The 19,168-nt window shown below is 42.6% G+C and overlaps 1 protein-coding gene across 1 annotated transcript; it reads left to right on the top strand.

Annotated features, from left to right (window-relative positions):
* The first annotated feature begins 7,056 nt into the window (after window positions 1-7,056).
* Window positions 7,057-19,099, top strand: LOC104483059 (heterochromatin-associated protein MENT). The gene is made up of 8 exons (XM_010124732.2): window positions 7,057-7,101; window positions 8,980-9,156; window positions 9,717-9,803; window positions 11,650-11,787; window positions 13,739-13,856; window positions 14,449-14,591; window positions 16,948-17,115; window positions 17,871-19,099. The coding sequence occupies exons 2-8, from the start codon at window positions 8,989-8,991 to the stop codon at window positions 18,270-18,272; spliced, it is 1,224 nt and encodes a 407-aa protein (XP_010123034.2). The 5' UTR covers window positions 7,057-7,101; window positions 8,980-8,988; the 3' UTR covers window positions 18,273-19,099.
* Window positions 19,100-19,168: the final 69 nt, after the last annotated feature.

Here is a 19,168-nt window from a genome sequence, read left to right as displayed (position 1 = left end):
GTCATCCAGGACCCATACTGGTGCAGCCCAGTTGTGTGCTATTGACTCAGCTTTACTCAGAAGTTTGTTGTTCAGGTGTGGTGAAGCACACAAGTGAAGGCCATGCAAAATAAGAAAAGTAAAAACACAAAGAAAAGTTATTGTCAGGATGGAATAGTCAGCATAGCGAGGCTTCAGGAGGAGAAACACGTGCATGAGGGGGTATAAATTCCTAATTAAAAAAAAAAAAAGAAGAATTGGAAAACAACAACTAGCAACATCAAGGGTGAGCCTCTTCTAGGGACCAACAAAAACCAGCCCTCCTCCACTGGAGCGACGCCTGGCCAGCAAAGATTCATCAGAGTGGTAAGCATGTTAATTCTTAGCCCTGTAGCATGTTAATCCTCTCTCTCTGCTGTGTATATTCAACAATAAGTAATTACTGGGAACTCCTAAATTGTGTATATCCTGTTTGAAGAGTCACTTCATGTAAGAGGAAAAGATGCCCAAAGAGGTGGGAAGAGTTCCATGCCACACCAAACGAAAGGTCTTCCCATGCTCATTTTTGTGCATCCCCACACTCATACTACACTGCAAGGCTCTGCAAAACAACAGCTCTGAGGGTCTCTGAGGAACTACAGCACGGTGTCTGCCAGACGGTGAGAGGTGCAAAGGGTCAAACAGGCTGGTTTTGGTACCAAGTTACTCCTAGTCTCAGCTTTGCTTGGGGCATGATGCCAAAGCACACCTTCCAGTAAGACTGTTGCAGTTTAGCTCCGCTTGGGACCAAGCTACACAGTCTCTCTCTCACTCCCCCCACCCTCCAAGGGAATAGGGGAGAGATAATACAACAAAAAGGCTCAAGGTCTGAGATAAGCACAGGGAGAGATCATTAAAGTTACTGTTACAGGCAAAATAGATGTGACTTGGGGAAAACTATTCATTTATTATTATTAATAAAACCAAAGCAGGATAATGAGGAAGAGAACAAAACCAACTTCCCCCCACTCCTCTCTCTTCCCAGGCTTAACTTCATTTCAATTATCTCTACCCTCCTTCCCATGCCCAAACAGCACAGGGAGGAAGAGGGAATGGGGGTTGTGGTCAGTCCATCACATATCGCTTTACCCTGCTCCTTCCTCCCTGGGGGAAGAACTCCTCACATTCCTCCCCTGCTCCAGTGTGGGGTCCCTCCCACGGGTTACAGCCCTTCATGAAACTGCTCCAGTGCAGGTCTTTCTTCCATAGGGTGCAGTCCCTCAGGAACCAGCTGCCCCAGCATGCGCCCTCCATGGGCCACAGCCTCCTTTGAGCATCCACCTGCCCCAGCGTGGGGTCCTCCACAGGCTGCAGGTGGATCTCTGCTCCTCCATGGGCCTCCATGGGCTGCAGGGGGACAGCCGGCCTCACCGTGGTCATCACCACAGGCTGCAGGGGAATCTTGGCCAGGAGCCGCATTACTCCTCCCACTCCTTCTTCACTGGCCTTGGCGTCTGCAGCTGCTTGTCTCAAAAGAAATTCTTCACAATCGGCTAAGGCAGACACCTCTCAGGTTCTCTTCACATCTCATTCACATCTCATCTCCTCTCCACTTCTTGCAGCCCAGCTGGGCCAAGTCAGGCCCACTCGGCTGCCCAGCAGGAGGCCAGAGGGTGAGGGCTGCAAGGCCCACAAGGCTCGCGCCTCCCCTTCTCTGCCCCCTGCTTCTGCTTCTTCACTTCTTTTTTTTTTTTGTTTTTTTTTTTTTTCATTTTTCCCCTTCTTAAATATGTTATCACAGAGGCATTATCACAGAACACTGAGATTACACAATCTCTCCAGGTAACCTGTGCCAGTGGTTGATCATCCTCAGAGCAAAAAAGTCTTTTCTTGGGTTCAGACTGAGTTTCATATTTTTAATTTGTACCCATTGTCTCTTGTCCTCTCACTGGGCACTACTGAGAAAAGTCTGTTTCCTTCTTCTTCGTTACATCCCATAAGGTATTTATGCACATAGATAAGATCTCCCTGAGCTTTCTTTCCTCCAGGCTGTAAGTCCCAACTTTCTCAGCCTCTTCTCATATGAAAGACGCTCCACTCCCTTAATCATCTTTGTGGCCCTGTTCAGGGGGAAGATATGGAAAAATCATATCTTCCTTATGCTGAGAAGTCTAGAACTGCACACAGCACTCCAGCCATAGTCTCATCAGGGCTGAGCAGAGAGGGACCTCACTCAACCTGCTGGCAACATTCACGCTCATGCAGCCCACAATGCTGTAGGCCTTCTTTGCTGTGAAGGTGCACTGCTGGCTTATGGTCAGCTTGTTGTCCACCAGGACCCCAAGGTCCTTCTCTGTACAGCTGCTTTCCAGACAGTCAGTCCCCAGTGTGTACTGATGCCTACGGTTATTCCTCCCCAGAGGCAGAACTTTGCATTTCCCCTTGTTGAACTTCACAAAATTCCTCTCCTCCCAATATTCTGCTGCATCCGAGTCCTTCTGAATGGCAGCACAACCTTCCCATGTATCAGCCACTCCTCCCAGTTTTCAGTTGTCTGCAAACTTGCTCAGGGGGCACTCTGTCCCAGCATCCTGGTCATTAAAGAAGACATTAAACAGTACTGGCCCTAGTATTGACCCTTGGGGTACACCACTACTGACTTGACTCCAACAGGACTTTGTGCCACTGATCACAACCCTCTGGGCCTGGCTGGGTTCACTTACCTAACTCATACTTTGTCAGCTTGTCCATGAGGATGTTATGGGAGACAGTGTCAGAAGTTGTACTAAAGTCAAGGTAAACAACGTCCATTGTTCTCCCCTCATCCATCAAGCTAGTTAACTCATTGTAGAAGGCTCTCAGGTTGGTTAAGCATGATTTCCCCTTCATAAATCCATGCTGACTGCTCTTGATCAACTTCTTGTCCTTCATGTGTTTGGAAATGGTTCCCATGAGGATTTTCTCCATCACCTTCCCAGGGACTAAGATCAGGCTGATGATCCTGTAGTTACCTGAATCTTTTGAAGTCAGTTGTGACATCTGCCCTCCTTCAGTCTTCAGGAACTTTTTCCAGTTACCATGGCCTTTCAAAGATAATTGAGAGAAATCTCACAATGATACGAGCCAGCTCCCCCAGCACTTGTGTGTACACACCATCAGGGCTCACAGACTTACGTATATTCTATTTGTTTAAATGCTCCTGAACCTTGAGGTTGGAGGAGGTGATTCTTGAATATCAACTACGTCTCCTGGGCTCCTCTTCTCTCCAGTGCCATAACTCATTGGATTCTTCCAAGCAGATCTCTGAAGATCTCCTGAAATCCAAGGCTGTAGTCCTGTTTTTTGCCCTGCTACTTCCTCTTAGGATCCTGAGCTCCATCATCTCACGGTCACTGCAGCCAAGGCTGCTTCTGACTTTCACATCCATGACCAGTTCTTCCTTCTTTCTCAATATCAAGTCCAGCAGAGCATCATTCCTTGTTGGCTCCTCAGTCACTTGTGCCAAGAAGTTGTTATCAACGTACTCTAGAAATCCCGTAGATTTCTTGAGCCCTAATGTATTGTTCTTCCAGCAGATATCAGGGTGGTCTCCTATAAGGACCAGGCTTCTTTCAGTTGTTTGAATAAGGCCTGATCTACTTCATAATCAGGTAGTCTATAGGAGGTACCCACTACAACAGCACTGGTGGTGTCCTGCCCGCGAAACCTGACCCATAAGCTCTTGAATGGCTCTCAACCTGTGCCAAAGCAGACCACTGTGTACTCCACCTGCTCTTTCACACAAAGGGAAACTGCCTCTCCTTGCCTTCTCAGCCTGTGCTTCCTGAAAAGCCTGTATCCCTTCACTGCAGCACTCCACTTGTGTGACCTATCCCACCATATCTCCATGATCCCAACGAGGTAACAGCCCTGTAATCACACACAAACTTCTAAGCGCTCCTCTTTGTTGCCCATGCTGCCTGCATTAGTGTAGTGGGATTTGAGAGAGGCACCCAAGCATGTAGATTCCCCTGTACAGAGTTCAGAGGTTTTCCCTCAAGGCTTTTCTATTGGCACTTCATTCTTTACATGCCTAAGCTTGAAGTGATTCCACTTTAGCTGTTTTGTTGATTGCTATATCCCTCCCATTCCCATAGCAAGGGAGGCAGTCCTGGGAATGTGAATTTCCAGTGTGCTAGCCACGCTTGCTGTTGTTGTTCCATAAGACCTGAGAGCTCCTGGAGGCGGCAGGCTGACCGGCAACAGGCCTGGATGGGGGAAAGGAAGAGAAGACAGATCTGGGGCAGGACAGCTCCTACGCCATGAACAGGTCATGGCGTTCCAATGCTCCTCTCAGCAAGGGCTCCCCCAAGCACTGTCCTTTCTCTCCTGTTTGCCACAAAGGGTGATCTGATGCCTTTAAAAGACAGTTCAATTTTATTCTTCCATACTAGGGAAAATGTTATTCAATCATATTTTTAAAATACTCAAAGGTAGCCAAGTAATAGGTGCTACATAACTGCATTTCCAAATAACTGCTTTCAAGAAACACTGGGTTAAAACGTGTCGAGACTTTGAAAACTAAAGAAGTATCTACAGGAAAGTGCTGAAATAAGCCTCAATACAAACACACTACGAGCACGGACCACTTGTCACTTAGTGATTCCATGCCTGTCAAAACACAATAGATTAACATGCTTTCAGTTCATCCTACAATGAAAGATGGGGTTTTTGTCTCCCAATGCAAATGTCAGCATCATAAAATAATCCCTGGCACCTCTGTGGTAGATTGACCTCATGACAAGCACAAATGGCAGACACAGCACACATTAATAAAAACTGATGCACTGGTGTATTGTTAGTATTCAATACAAGGGCACAGAAAAAAAAAAATCCCTGCTTTAGAACTGAAATGCAAATGCAGCCGTAGTTTTAAATGTTTTACTCTGCCATCAGTAGCAGGCACAAAAAAAAAATCCCTTTTAAAATGTTATTTATAGTCCAATCCTTTAGTTCTATTGCAAAATATGTGATACTTGCTCTCAGTTTCTTCCTGGGGGACATAGCTGAAACGGATTTCCTGCAGAGTAAAAATCCATAATTTGACTTAGTCTAGCATTGATTTGAAATCGTGCTGCCTTTAACTAGATGTAACTGAAAGAGAACTGACCTTCAAGAAATGCCGAAAGGGTGCACTCAGAGTGGACCATTTACAAAGTATAGGTATGGGAGCAGAACAATCAAACAGGCACAAACATACAAGCTCACATCTATGCTGAGCAAGATGGGAATTAAAGATGGTTTCAAAAAAAGCCAAAATGACTTCATCAGTATGCCAGAGGAAAATGACTGGTTTTATCAAGACTTCTTAGACCATTTGTCAGAGGTCAATGCACTTGAGGTCAACAGGTTAGGCTTTGTGATGCTGTGAAACCTTGTTTCTACCATTCTGGTTGCAGCAATTGACTATTTCCTCTCACTATTTCCATCTGGCACAGCAAAACCAAGAGCACCCTTTCTTTGGCCAGTTTGCTCCTCTTTGAAATTCCTCTCTCTCTTACTAAACAGGATCTTGCAGCAGCTGAAACATACCACACAGAGTGTCTACACAGTTTGGGTACCCTTTCTTCATTTTCCTGTGTTTTTGGCCAATCTTTGTAGCTTGTAGTAACACTACCTGTTGTTTGGGTTTTTTTCTTCTCCTAGACATTTAGCTAAAACATAGATAACAGCAGTTTCAGAAACACTTCTTAAGCACACAACTAAACATAATAGTGTCTGATATATTTCCAAAGCAAGAAAATAAGATACAAGATGGATATTCCAGGCACAAAACCTGCACACATTTAAAAATAAAACACATGAAAAAAGAGAGGCACTTATATCACTCGTGAAACCTTGTATGGCATAAGTACCAGTTAGATTCAAAGTGAATATAAGCACAAAAATGTAATTCTAGTTCAAAATATGGACTTGTACTTTGTATACTGATCCTTTCTCTGTCTATATTAACTGCATGCTGGTAATTGGTTTACTTTGCTTGTGTCATACCAGTGGACAGAGACCATTCCTAACTGACCATAAATGTAGCAGAAAACACATAATGATGGCAAAGGAAATTTATCAATGCAGCTTAAGTCATATAGATAAAACCAGAGAAAAACAGTAGAATTGCTAATCACACTGGTTTAAAGTAAAACATTTTTGTACACGTAACTGTTTTGTATTATACCTTTCCTGATCTCCAATTTTGCACATTCTGCTGTTTGGCTCTCTACTCCAATACAACAAACAGTCTCAGTAAAAGAAAACATTGCAAGCAGAGCTTCCAAGCAGTTCTGCAGCTTCTGGTAGATGGTCCAAACTCTCTCAGCTCACTACAGAGAAATAATAGGCTCGGTACAGTGTAGGGTCTGTAGGTATCAAAAGCATCTTCACCTCCTCTGCTAGGAGCAGCAGTCTCAGAGCAACATCCACCAGTTCAAATGAGTCCAGTGTCCACTCTTATTTCATCACTTATTTTGGGTGACTGCGTAAATACCTTCTGAGCTGCTTTTGTGATCCATTTTCTGAAACAGAAGAGCAAAAATGTAAAATATCACAAAATAAGGGCTTTATGTGACCTGAATGCCACAAGTATTAAAATCCTTCCCCTCTCCAATTTGACCACAGGGTGAATGAGACTAACAGCCTATTTTAATATTCCCTTTTAGCCATATCTTTGAGATTAGTTTCTACTCATTGCCCCAGTTCACAGAGCAAAAAGAAAAGGAAGCTGTAAAATTATTTCAACATGTCCCTTGTCAACACAGGGTGGTTCAATTCTTTTCTGCAATTACTAGACTTTGGCAGGCCAAATGCCAAGGTTGTAGAGGACACCTGTGGGAGAAAGGCACACTGGCCTTCACGTTTCAGGACATACATCAGCTAACAGTGGCCTTGAAGTAAGGAGGTCTTTCTGTGTAAGTTCTGAAAGTAGGTGATAGAGAAGCAAAGTAGGAATAAATGACAGAATATCCACATTAAAACAAGAAGAGTATGCAGATAAGAAAAGGGAAGTGCAAACATTTCTACATTTCTAGAAGTAAGTATTCATTGCCTCACAGACCGCCACAGATCCCGACTGAAGACAGATCTTAACTCCTCTCTCTGTCAGGATTTCAGGTAGTGTAAATATTCCTATCAAAATAACTAGATTTACTTTGGAAGTCTTAAAAATTCACATTAAATTCTTTGGAATTGAGCAGTTAAACGATGGCATAAAAGTTACACAGGGGGAAGGGACTGCTCATTTATTAGTACAAAGTGTAGCCTTTAGGAAACCCCTGTGCCAAGGCACAGTGGTCAGAATGTGCCCAGGCTGGGCAAAACCAACACAGCCTGGGAGGGCAGAAAGTCTCCTAACCTGTAGGAAGGGTGGCTTAATGATCAGGCTACCATTCAATTCAGGATCACAGGACTGAGACCAGGCTGCAGGAGAGAATACACTCCTACTGATCCTGTAATTGAACACAGAAGACAGCATGAGTCTGTAGCACAATGTTTTGGATGCTCAGCATTGTGTGTATTCCTTCAAGCCTTTACGTCATTAGTATCAAATAACTACTGGATCAGGCATCCAGACTTTCCCTGTCCCAGATGACCAAAGTGGCTAGTAGACCAGTGGACCTCACAGAAACACACACACGTTTTCTCTCTCAAGCCTGAGAAATGCTTGACTACTCCCTGCAGATTCAGTTCAGGTACCCTCTGAGAACAGGAGACAGAGATGTTGGTTTGAAATTCTTCAGGCAAAAATGTCCAGCTCAGCCCTGTTCTCTAGATAGGCTCTGGGAGTATCAGCATCTCCGGGCACAGCAGTAAGAGGTATCTGATTTGAAGGTTGTAAAAATGCTTAGATATGAGCTAGGCTGCAGGGCATTCACCTCTGAAGCATTCCTGGAATGCTTCAAAGCAATTGTGGAGCCCTGGGAAGCTTGAGGATCCCAGAGGCTCTGGGCATCCCTAACACTGCAGAGCAGTTGGTTTTGACGATTGATGGTTTTTATTTAAGTACACAAATTGTAGGTGAATATAGATTTAAATGTCCAGTTGCTTTTGTTGATCTAATGCTTAACCTTTCACCTGATGCCATCTTACACCGACTTTACTACATGTTTTAGTAGTGCTTATACTGGTGAAGATCATATAAATTTTTGAATTTACCTTAATATTTGTCAGCAGTATTAGAGTGATCTAAAATATGCTAACAAGAAGCACAGGTTTGTTCTGGATCCATGTATGGAACATCAATTTAATCCTGGGGTTGGTTTTTTGTTTGGTTTGGTTTTGTCCTGTAAAAACATACTTAGAAAAAGAAGCAGAATGAGGATTGAAAATCTGCAGATTCTGATAAACCAGCAGAAAACCAGGGAAAAAATTGTTGTTGTTTAAAACAGGAACTATTTGGGGTTTATGTAAGATACAAGAGGTTACTTGAAAAACAGTAATCAACAAATCCAGCTACAGCTTCCAAATGTGGGCTTACCTACACCAAGAACACATAGAAATTTACAGCTCTCTAGTAGCCTTCAAGAAGCACGTAGTGAATTGCATGAATTCACCATGCTTTTTTTTCAGCAGAAAATAAGAGCACAGGAAGTTTAAAGAAACAGAAAAAAGCTCAAAGCAGCACAGTGAGAAATAATTGTGTTTCACTCTCTCACAATCAAAGAACAATTCTATGAAATGTAAGCAAATGTTTTTTTTGAAACAAGTTTGCTCTGTGAAAACACTTCTAGCTAAAATTGTACTCATTTGATGAAGAATAAATTAAATAGCTGAGGACATTGAGGAGTGATGGGGAAGGGAGAAATAACGCAGGTCTTAAAAAGAAACCTAATAGCTGACTGTACTTGGTCTGTGTGCAGTATTTTACCCATTACAGGGACACCCCCCCACTGCATTTCAGAGGCTGCAGGCAATCTCCCACTAGCAGCTTTGTGTGTTTAAAAAGAAGTGAAGAAGCAGTCATCATCTCTCTCTGACACTCATTTGTCTCAGGCTATACCCATGGAGTCTCTTGCAGTGTCAACCAACAGCTTCACTCTGGACCTTTACAAAAAGCTGAATGAAACCTCCAACAGCCCAAACATTTTCTTTTCTCCTTGGAGTATTGCAACTGCTCTCGCCATGGTCTATCTGGGTGCAAAAGGCGACACTGCAACCCAGATGGCTGAGGTAAGCTCTGACATTAGCAGTATATCAACTTACAGGTGGTTTCCACATAAATTGCATTATTCTTCTGCCTAAGGGGAAAAAAAAAGGAACAACATGGGAGAACACTGACCTGCCATAATGTTTGGTACAGGAAATAACCCCACTCACGCTGCCAGCAGTCCTGCAGGTCACTGTTCCTCTACTTTATTTCCAAGATCTCCCTGCTCTGCACTACTCCTACATTTAGCTTACACTTACAACTTTCAGAGCACTGCAAGTGGTCATGATCTGAAAATAAATTCCACATAGCCAAGCATGAACGGGCCATTTATCTAAATATATTTATATTTAAGCCATAATATTGATCTATTATTAAGCAGCAAATGTGACTAAATTCTATACAATAATGATATCGTTATAGAGACTAAATTGACAGTAATTTATAGACCTATATAACTTTAACAGACTATCATTTGGCATGGTGATGAATTACTGTAGAAAACTAACATAATTACATAACCCTTTGGCACATTTATCTTCAAAAAATAAGCTGGTTTTGTGAACATTTATCATCCTCACAGGTTCTTCATTTTAACCAGCTTGCAGGAGAAGAAGGTTCATCTGAGACAACAAGGCCTTCTCCGGGGAGACCAAAGAAAAGAAAGATGGTATTTATTACAACAAAAGACTCAGAGAAAAAAAAAATCTCTGAGAAAGGGATAGTTCATCACAACTACTGCTTTAGCCTTCTTACATTTGTTTATCTTCAGTCTAAAGCTACTGTCTCACTTCAGTAAGAAGTATATAATAGAAAGAGAAAGATCAAGCAAGCAGATAATATTACCATAAAACTCATGAACTCAGGCCTTCAAAAGCAGAACTGAGACACTAACAGCATTTTGATTGGCCCTAATACTGTGCTACTTGATTTTAGCTGGTCCATGGTAATATCAACAAATCAATTGTCCTAATGTGTTTAGAACAATTCTGTTTCATCAGTTTCAGGTTTTGGTTTTTTTTTCTGTTGTGAAAAACAACTACTCGCATTCACACCTGTCTACAGTCCTACCCAATAAACTCCCTTCCAGCTTTTTCATAGAATCATAGAATAGTTTGGGTTGGAAGGGACCTTTAAAGGTCCAACCCCCCTGTAAGGAGCAGGGACATCTTCAACCCCATCAGGTTGCTGAGAGCCCACTCCAACCTGGCCTTGAATATTTCCAGGGATGGGGCATCCACCACCTCTCTGGGCAACCTGTTCCAGTGTTCCACCACCCTCAGTGTAAAAAATTTTTCCTGATGTCCAGTCTGAATCTCCTTCCTTCTATTTTAAAACCATTACATGCATGGACTCATCAGGTAAATAAAATTCCTCTTTAAGATAACACACGCTAATTCACCCTTGTTCATCAGCTTCCCAGAGACTTGCCACCAGGCAGAACTGCCCAACCTTTTTCATCAAATGAAGTCCCCAAGCACCAAAAGGCTTGTAAACTCAAACAAGCCATGTTTCTTTAGCACAGAAAATAAAAGTAAGCTCAAAGAAACCAGATTAGAGAAACTGGAAATAAAAGGGAGGAGGAGGTTGTATCATTCTCTCTCTACGTGGCAGGGGATGAATCTTCAAGATGAATCATTACATCTACATTCATTTTAGCAACTCACTGACTTGTAGCCAAGTCTGCCTAATCTGGGTATTCAGACATTTCCTCTTCAGTCTGTTCCCATCCCCCTGCAAAACCCAGCCTCTCCTATCCTGTGTCCTCTGGCTATGAAATTCTTTCCTAGGTGTCTTTCCCAGCAGCCCATGTCTCAGCATCAGTGAGAAAAGACCAGAGCAATGAAAACCACCAGACCAACCTTATGACAAGTCACCATAAGTCAGTGGCACAGACTCTCAGTGTCTCACGTGCAGGGCGTGGTATATGCCATGAAGGAGGAGACTGCACCCAAGAAGCTGGTGGGGGGCAGCTGACAGTTTGCAGTTTATTCCTCTGTTAGCGAAGCAACAGCTGTCAACAGCTGGCAAGCAAGCTCATGCTCCCTAAAACCATCAACATTGACATCCAGGACAAGCTCCATCTAAAATCCAAACAGCAACAGCAAAACCCATGTGAAACAGACAAAATCTGAAGAGTTGGGAAGTCCACGCCAGACATTAGTGTCTGTCAGAACAGAGCATCTCCTCAAAAGCTGCCAGGCAGCACTGATGGGTCTTTGTGAAACTGAAAATTAGGCCTGACCATGACTGAAATGAGGAGATTCAACTTCCTGGGTGCAGCATCAGCTGATGTCCCCAAAGCCCTACACAGCACTGCAGGAAAAGAAAAGACAGAAAAGAATTTGTCTGTTTATAAATAGTGCTGCAAACATGCGAAATACTCAAAAAAAGAGCTCCATCCCCTGAAACTCCTTTTTAATTACAACAATATGGACATTTTAAATAACCACAGCAGGTGCAACACTTAAGACAGAAAAACAAATATTCCATACTAATTGGTGTCTCTTTCCAAGGATTCTGAGAACAAGCAAGCCGAAAACATCCACTCTGGGTTCAAAGAGCTCCTGTCCACCATCAACAAACCCAGAAGCACCTACTTGCTGAAGAGTGCGAACCAACTGTATGAGGAAAAGACCTACCCATTACTGCCTGTGAGTTGAACATCTTTACTTGAGAATATTTTGACAATAAGAGGGATTATCAAAGGAGATGATAAAATTTTTCCAAATTATAGCATTGTGGTTTCAGTGAAAACATGAGGTCAGCCATATGGGGCTAGCCTTGGACAGACAAGAGGTCCATTTGTCTCCAACACCAGGCAACAGTTTAGGAAGGGCATGAGAACAAGGCATGCTGTGTAGTGATGCTTCTCCAGAATCTGCTGTGGTTACCAAGCCATCTGCAGTTCGGGGACTTCCTGAACCAGAGAGTATGTCTACTTAATAGACCTTGATGAGCTGTTCTTTCATGAATTTACAGACTTACCTTTTCAATCTACTGCAGCCCTCAGCATCAGGAGTTCCATAGCTGAACTATACACTCTAGGAAGTGCCTGTGTTTTTTGAGCCTGCTACCTGTTGGCATCATTATTGGCTCGTTTTTTCCTCAAGAGGATGCTTCTCCATATCTCTGGTCATCCTTGTTCCCAGACACTCTATCTTTTATACTCTAGCATTTCTGAGACTGGGGAGGCCAGAGCTTCACAGAGAACTCAGCCAATGGGCACACCATAGCTTTATACAGTGAGATTCTAATATTCTCTCTTTTTTTCCCTACTCCTTTCTTTGTAACTCTTAAAATTGTATTTGCCTTTTTGGCCACTCTTGGGCAGATTTTTTTCACGCAGCTGTCCATTACAGCTTCAACACGTCATTTCTGAACAGCAATAATCATGCTCTGTGGTGTGGTCTTCACCGGATAATTTATACATATTTTAATATATGTATTTTAATGTAAATATTTAGACCTGTATTTTATAGAATAAATATTTTAGTGCATATCCCAGCACATATGCCTGTGATAGTCCAGTAGTAATAGCCCTCACTGTGAACACTATTTCCTCCTACTCTCAGTTTACAGTCGTTTAAACAAACAAGACCGATCCCTGTAGTCCCATGGATGGTTAGCCTTTGGTGAGAAGTCTTACAAATAATTCAAACAGACTGTAATAGCTCAACCTTCTTACTCACATGCTTCCTGATACCTTCAAAAAACTCTAACAGATTTGTGATTCAGGACTTCCTATTACAAAAAGCTGTTGACACTCCTCCGATACGCCATGTTTATCCATACGCCCACTAGACCTATTCTATTCATTCGCCCCATACGGACTTATGAGCTTGTAATTACCTGTATCTTTGAAATCTTTTTCAAAACTGACGTTGTATTAATCATCTTAGAATTACTGTTCTTTGATCTTGGAGTTTGTTTTAATCTCCTGACTAATTAGCAATTTGTCTTTCTTAGTGCTTATTCTCATTTTCTCCATAATCTCATGTACCTATGCTTTACAGAGAATCTAGAGAATTTCCTGCTAGGAGTCTCCACAAACTGTTTCACAGCAGACAGCAACGCAAATGTTAATTCTGCTTTTCTGTCATGTCTTTATTATACCAGAACATTCCCTTTATGCTCGATCCTCTATTGTCCTCATAAACTCTTGGCAGCTTCCTTGTATCTGAAGCAAATCTAAAAGCCTTGTTTCAACTTTACATGAGACTATTCTTCCCTGTTGTACTGAATTCTACATCGTAAAGCAGGAAAAAAATATTTAAATAATAGAAAAAGTTAGTTTTGAAAAAATTTTAAAAGCGAAGAATTTTTGTTTCATGGGATATTCCAAAATTATAAATTTGCACTTTGGATTTCAAACACAAAAATTTGAAGTATCAGTTTCCTCGAGACTGGTTTGATCAGCCCTTACTTAGTATTTAGCATAGAATGTATCAGACCCTATTTTAAGGGTTATCTCATTTCAAACAAATTCTATTTTCTTCAATTATGTATTACCAGATTGTATAATCTGTTGAAGTGATTATTTCTAACATTTTTGTAACTCAAATTTAACTAAATAAGCATACATTCTACAATTCTGCCTTTCAGAAATTCTTACAGCTCATTACAAGCTATTACAATGCAAAGCCACAAGCCGTAAACTTTAAGACAGCCGCAGAAGAAGCCAGAGTACAGATCAATTCGTGGGTTGAAAATGAAACTGAGAGTAAGTACCACTCTGAGGGCTTTTTTCTTGTTTCACCTTCAAATCATTTGTATTTCCACATTTATAGCCCTTGCAGCCAAGGATCTGTAAAAGATGGAAACTCGGGGGAGGTGATGAGCAAAGTGCAGTTAAATAGAGTGAAGAATGCCTCTCTCCAAACCTAACTGCTGCTCCTTACAAGGTCCTTCCCTCTCTTCATGCCGTAGCCTCTTCTGTATTATTTCTGTTCCTCTGAACAGGCACAGGTAGATATTGAGTAGCTCCACTCTGACTAGTGAGTGGTTTACTTCTGCATTCTTCAGCTGCTTGCAACCAACTCCACAGAACACCCAAGCTTTTCCACTTTACTCACTTTACCCACTTTCCAATGCCATTTACTAACAAAATTGCAGTAAATACATTTTAAAAGAAAAGATATAGAGATACTTCAAAAGCCATTTTTACCATATGTACACCATGAAAAATGTACAGTCAAAAAACCTCCCAAATGCAAACATTTTTGCTAGCCAGATAGGCAGCGAGAAGGCACAACTAAAACTGGTGAATTACCCAGTCACACTGGAATAACAGTCCTATGTGTCTTATTTTGAAGGGAAAATACAGAATCTGCTACCTGCAGGATCTCTCAATTCTCGCACTGTGTTGGTCTTAGTAAATGCCATTTATTTCAAAGGAAGCTGGGAAAAGAAATTTTTGGAGAAAAATACTTCTGAGATGCCCTTCAGACTGAGCAAGGTAAACTCCTTGTCTGTATGTCTTTTTTAACGTGTCAATATGTCTACTACTGAAGAGTAAGAAACCTCTAAATATTTCACCTGCATTTTGTCTGCCACTGAAACACTACTTACAGCTGGGCACATGGTATAAACTCAGTGAGATCAGCGACTGTGAAAATGAGTCAGCGTTATCTTACTTATGCATATCCATGAGAACAGGATTTTCACTTTAATTAACAGCTCTTCGGTATCACACCACTTGAGAACACCGTGGTTAAGTAGCTTAAGGGCAAGAGGAAATTCACCAAGGTCCCATTTTCAAAAAGGACTGAGTCACCTTCAGAGCAATACTTCCACACCTACAACTCGCATACACCCTGGGTGTTGTGTAAAACCTCAGAGGCAATTTTTAGAGGGGTTTATCATTTTCGCTGAGTGCGTGGGGATGATGTATTCAGCATACACTGAGGGCACGTTGCCGAGCCAACAGCATTTAAACGATCACACACTGACGCTTCCGCAGAAGCTGACTGCATGCGTATTTTTGGACTATGTCAACGGCAAGCAAAATTCTTTATCAATGGAAGCATATATTTTGTTTGACATAGATTACGAGTGCAAACAGCTTTTGTATGCCCGGCAACGTGAAATGCTTGTGTCAATGATGTGACTGTGTACCTGAAACCTACTACGCTACATGTGCAGTTTTAGGATTGGTCATGCTATGCCGGTATGGTGGGCTGATCTTGGCAGGCTGCCAGGTGCCCACCAAGCTGCTCTATTATTCCCCCTTCTCGACAGGACATTTGGAGAAAAGCAGAACGAAAATTTCACGGGTTGAGATAAGGATAGGGAGATCATTTACAAATTATCATCACAGGCAAATCAGGCTTGACTTAGGGAAATTAATTTAATTTATTACCAATTAATGAAAGTAGGATAATGAGAAATAAGGCCAAAGATAAAACACCATGGCACGCAGTCATCCATGTCCAACATGAGTCCTTCCCATGGGCTGCAGTTCTTCATGAACTGCTGCAGCGTGGGTCCTTACCACGGGATGCAGTCCTTCAGGAATGGACTGCTCCAGCGGTACCTTGCAGGGTCACAGGTCCTGCCAGTAAACCTGCTCCTAAGTGGGCTCCTCTCCATGGGGTCATAGGTCCTGCCAGAAAACCTAGTCCTGAGTGGGCTCCTCTCCACAGCATCACAGGTCCTGCCAGGAGCATGCTCCAGCATGAACTCTCCATGTGTTGCAGCATCCTTCAGGGCACATCCACCTGTTCCAGCATGGGTTCCTCTATGGGCTGCAGGGTGGGTATCTCTGCTGGCACGGTCTTCACCACGGGCTGAAGGGGAATCTCCGCTCCAGTGTCTGGAGCACCTCCTGACGCTGACTTTGGTATCTGCAGAGTTGTTTCTCTTACAGTTTCTCACTCCTCTCTCCCAGCTGCTGTTGCACAGCAGTTTTTACCCTTTCTTAAATATATTTCCACAGAGGCACAACCAACATCACTGACTGGCTCAGCTTCAGACAGGGGTGGGTCTGTCTTAGAGCTGGCTGGAACTGGCTTGGCTTGACGTGGAGGCAGCTTCTCATGTCTCCTCACAGAATTCATCCTTGCAGCCCCCAGCTACCAAAACCTGGCCACGTAAACCCAATAAATTGGTGCACAGAGGTAGCTTAATTCGCAGCGTACCTGATACAAAGCCTGCAAACAGATCAACACTCAAATGTAACTCACATGTAAAGGATAGTGGATAGATATATTAGTATATATTAGCTCTGTGAACAGAATACAGCATAGGAGTTCAAAAGACTATTGGGTAATCCAATTTCTTTGGTAATCCGGTCCTCTATGGTTTGGGAAAGAGGAAAAGCCAGCACAGGTCACAGGAAATATGGTTCAGAGGCAAAGTGAGACAATCAGTATTGCCTGGAAGTATGAAGTAGGTGCAAGAGTTGATGATATGCAGAGGAAGAAAGTGAACATTTTTTTCTCCCTAATCAAGGTCCTCACTCCAAAAATTTAGTATGTAGTAGAAAACATGAAATACATACACTAATTACTTGCTTATCAAAGGTAACTGCTTTATTTTAAAACAGGAAATACGTTACATGTGATTCTGTTAGCAGGTAGATATCATACATGTCTGTTTACATGCCGATTCTTGTAAAGACTCCAATGACTTTGAAAAGGGGGTGTATGTGATACTGTCCAAAGGAAAGGGTACAGAGTATGCAAATACTGCTGAGTCTTGTACTTGTTTACAAATTTTTGCTTTCAGTTCAATGAAGCAAGCAATCTTTATTATCCATTTTAAGAAATGAAGTAACACTACCTTTTTTTTTTTATGTCTGAATTGTTTCACAGACCAAGACTAAACCAGTACAGATGATGTTTCTGAGAGAGAAATTTTTTATACTGCATGAAACCACCATGAAATTCAAAATCATTGAGCTGCCATATGTGGAAAATGAACTCAGCATGTTCGTTCTCCTACCAGATGACATCAATGATAACACTACTGGTCTGGAGCTGGTAAAACAGACCTACTGTTGCATCACATACGCTATGAGACAGTAACAGAAACAGATTAAAAGAGTGAGGAAGAACAAGCTTCAAAATCATGATAGAATAGATTCTGATATGTGCATGCTTTGTTTCATAAACTACACCATCATGATTTCTCAGATTAGGTTTCAGGGCATCCGATAACATTGTAAACACACTATTTTATTTAGGGATACACCTAAAATTTATGTCCCTTCAATTGTCCTAGCCTAATTTTTGTCCCCTTTTCTATTGCTAGAATAGTACAAGGAAAGTAAGGACCAAATGTGAATCACCATGCTCTGGAGTTGTCTTCTCCTGAGGGCTGTATTAATTCATTTTTATGTCATTTGCAGTCTGCATTTGCACCTGATATTTTGTGGTGAGGTTTCTTACAGCAGGTGCTGACTACCCTGACACAGGAGGTATCAACAGCCACTCATGACCACACCAGGATCAGTTTCAGATTCTAAACAGATGAGGGCAAATATCTTTATTCATACCTGAGGTCCCACACGTTCCACTTATTTACCACTAGTAAAAGTCATCCATTGCACACATAGCAACTGCCTATTAATATCATTATGAGTCACACATTGCAAAAAAAAAAGCAAAACACAGAAAAAAAAATTTTCACACCAGGAAAAAAAATTATAAACTACTGTGACAGTTCAGGCATATACCTCACCACCTTTAAGGAAGCAGAGTGTAAGTCACTGACAGTCTGATCTCTCTCATTGCAGGTTGAACGAGAGCTGACCTATGAGAAACTGGCTGAATGGATCAAACCAGCCAGCATGATGAAAGCTGAAGTGGATCTGTACCTGCCCAAGTTGAAGCTGGAAGAGAATTATGACCTTAAATCCACTTTGAGCAGCATGGGGATACGAAATGCTTTTGACCCCGTTCAGGCTGATTTCACAGGGATGTCTGCTGAGAAGGATCTTTTCATCTCAAAAGTTATTCACAAAGCTTTTGTGGAGGTCAATGAAGAGGGTACTGAGGCAGCAGCTGCCACAGGAGCCCTGGTGCTGAGATCAAAAGCACCAACAATGACTTTTAAAGCTGACCACCCTTTCCTCTTCTTCATCAAACACAACAAATCCCAAACCATCCTCTTCTTTGGCAGACTCTGCTCACCCTAGTCAGTTACTCCTTACCCTGCAGAGCAGGAGACACTCACTTTTCAGCTTAGAGGCAAATAACAAAATCTGAAACTCCTGCTGCAGCTGGAAGGAAGTGGGACCTGAACCCTTTCTCCAACAGACCACGCACCCCAGAGCCTGAGGCACAGCTCCTCCTGTGCTTCTCTCCTATCCCAAAGGGACAGCCATGGCAATGAGGAGCACATGATGCCTTGCAGGCACGGAGCATCCTGGTTGCCACTCAGACCAGGCCATCAAGGGTAGCTCTGTCCCCTAACCGCCATTAGCTATGGCATTTCTATCCCTTCCCTGCACAGTGGTGTGTACAAATGTACGCTAACACAGGCCCTCTCCTCACCCTCATGACTAGAACCCCTGATTCAGACGTAGTCTTAGCACTTACTCTCACCCTGCAGCAGTTAGACCCTGCTCCTCTTTAGGCTTTGCTTAGGTCCTTGCATGACAAGGAGGCCTCCAAGGCCTGTGGCCATTCCCTTGCCTTCCTTCCACATCCCAGCTCTAAGTCTTCATTAGCTCCCAATTTCACCTGAATTGGCTTCACATGTCCCTCTACTGATTCCTTAAAAATCGTAGACTTATAGAATGGGTTGGAAGGGACCTTAAAGATCATCAGGTTCCAACATGCTTGCCATGGGCAGGGACACCTTCCATTAGACCAGGTTGTTCTGTGAGGGCTGTTTGCCTCTCTGAGACCCTCAGGTACGTGAGGAGGGGCCAAACCCATCTGGTCTCCGGCTACAGCTGCACTTCACTTTCAAGTCACTCAACCCCCGCTTCAAAAATAATAAATATTAATAGTAACAACCCCTCATGGACTAGTGGTGTTTTCTGTCAGCTGTGCCACGAGAGGGAGACAGAGGTGGAAAATCACCGCC

This window comes from Chlamydotis macqueenii, chromosome 2, assembly GCF_036417535.1.
Source record: "Chlamydotis macqueenii isolate bChlMac1 chromosome 2, bChlMac1.mat, whole genome shotgun sequence".
NCBI classification, from domain to species: Eukaryota; Metazoa; Chordata; class Aves; order Otidiformes; family Otididae; genus Chlamydotis; species Chlamydotis macqueenii.
This window is presented reverse-complemented; position numbering and strand designations above follow the sequence as displayed.

What these genes read in the sequence shown, in the direction of transcription:
- LOC104483059 (XM_010124732.2), top strand. Translation starts at nt 8,989, where the DNA reads ATGGAGTCTCTTGCAGTGTCAACCAACAGCTTCACTCTGGACCTTTAC. An exon ending in CTGCAACCCAGATGGCTGAG is followed by an intron (nt 9,157 to 9,716) that starts GTAAGCTCTGAC and finishes TCATCCTCACAG; the next exon opens with GTTCTTCATTTTAACCAGCT. An exon ending in GGTTGAAAATGAAACTGAGA is followed by an intron (nt 13,857 to 14,448) that starts GTAAGTACCACT and finishes CTTATTTTGAAG; the next exon opens with GGAAAATACAGAATCTGCTA.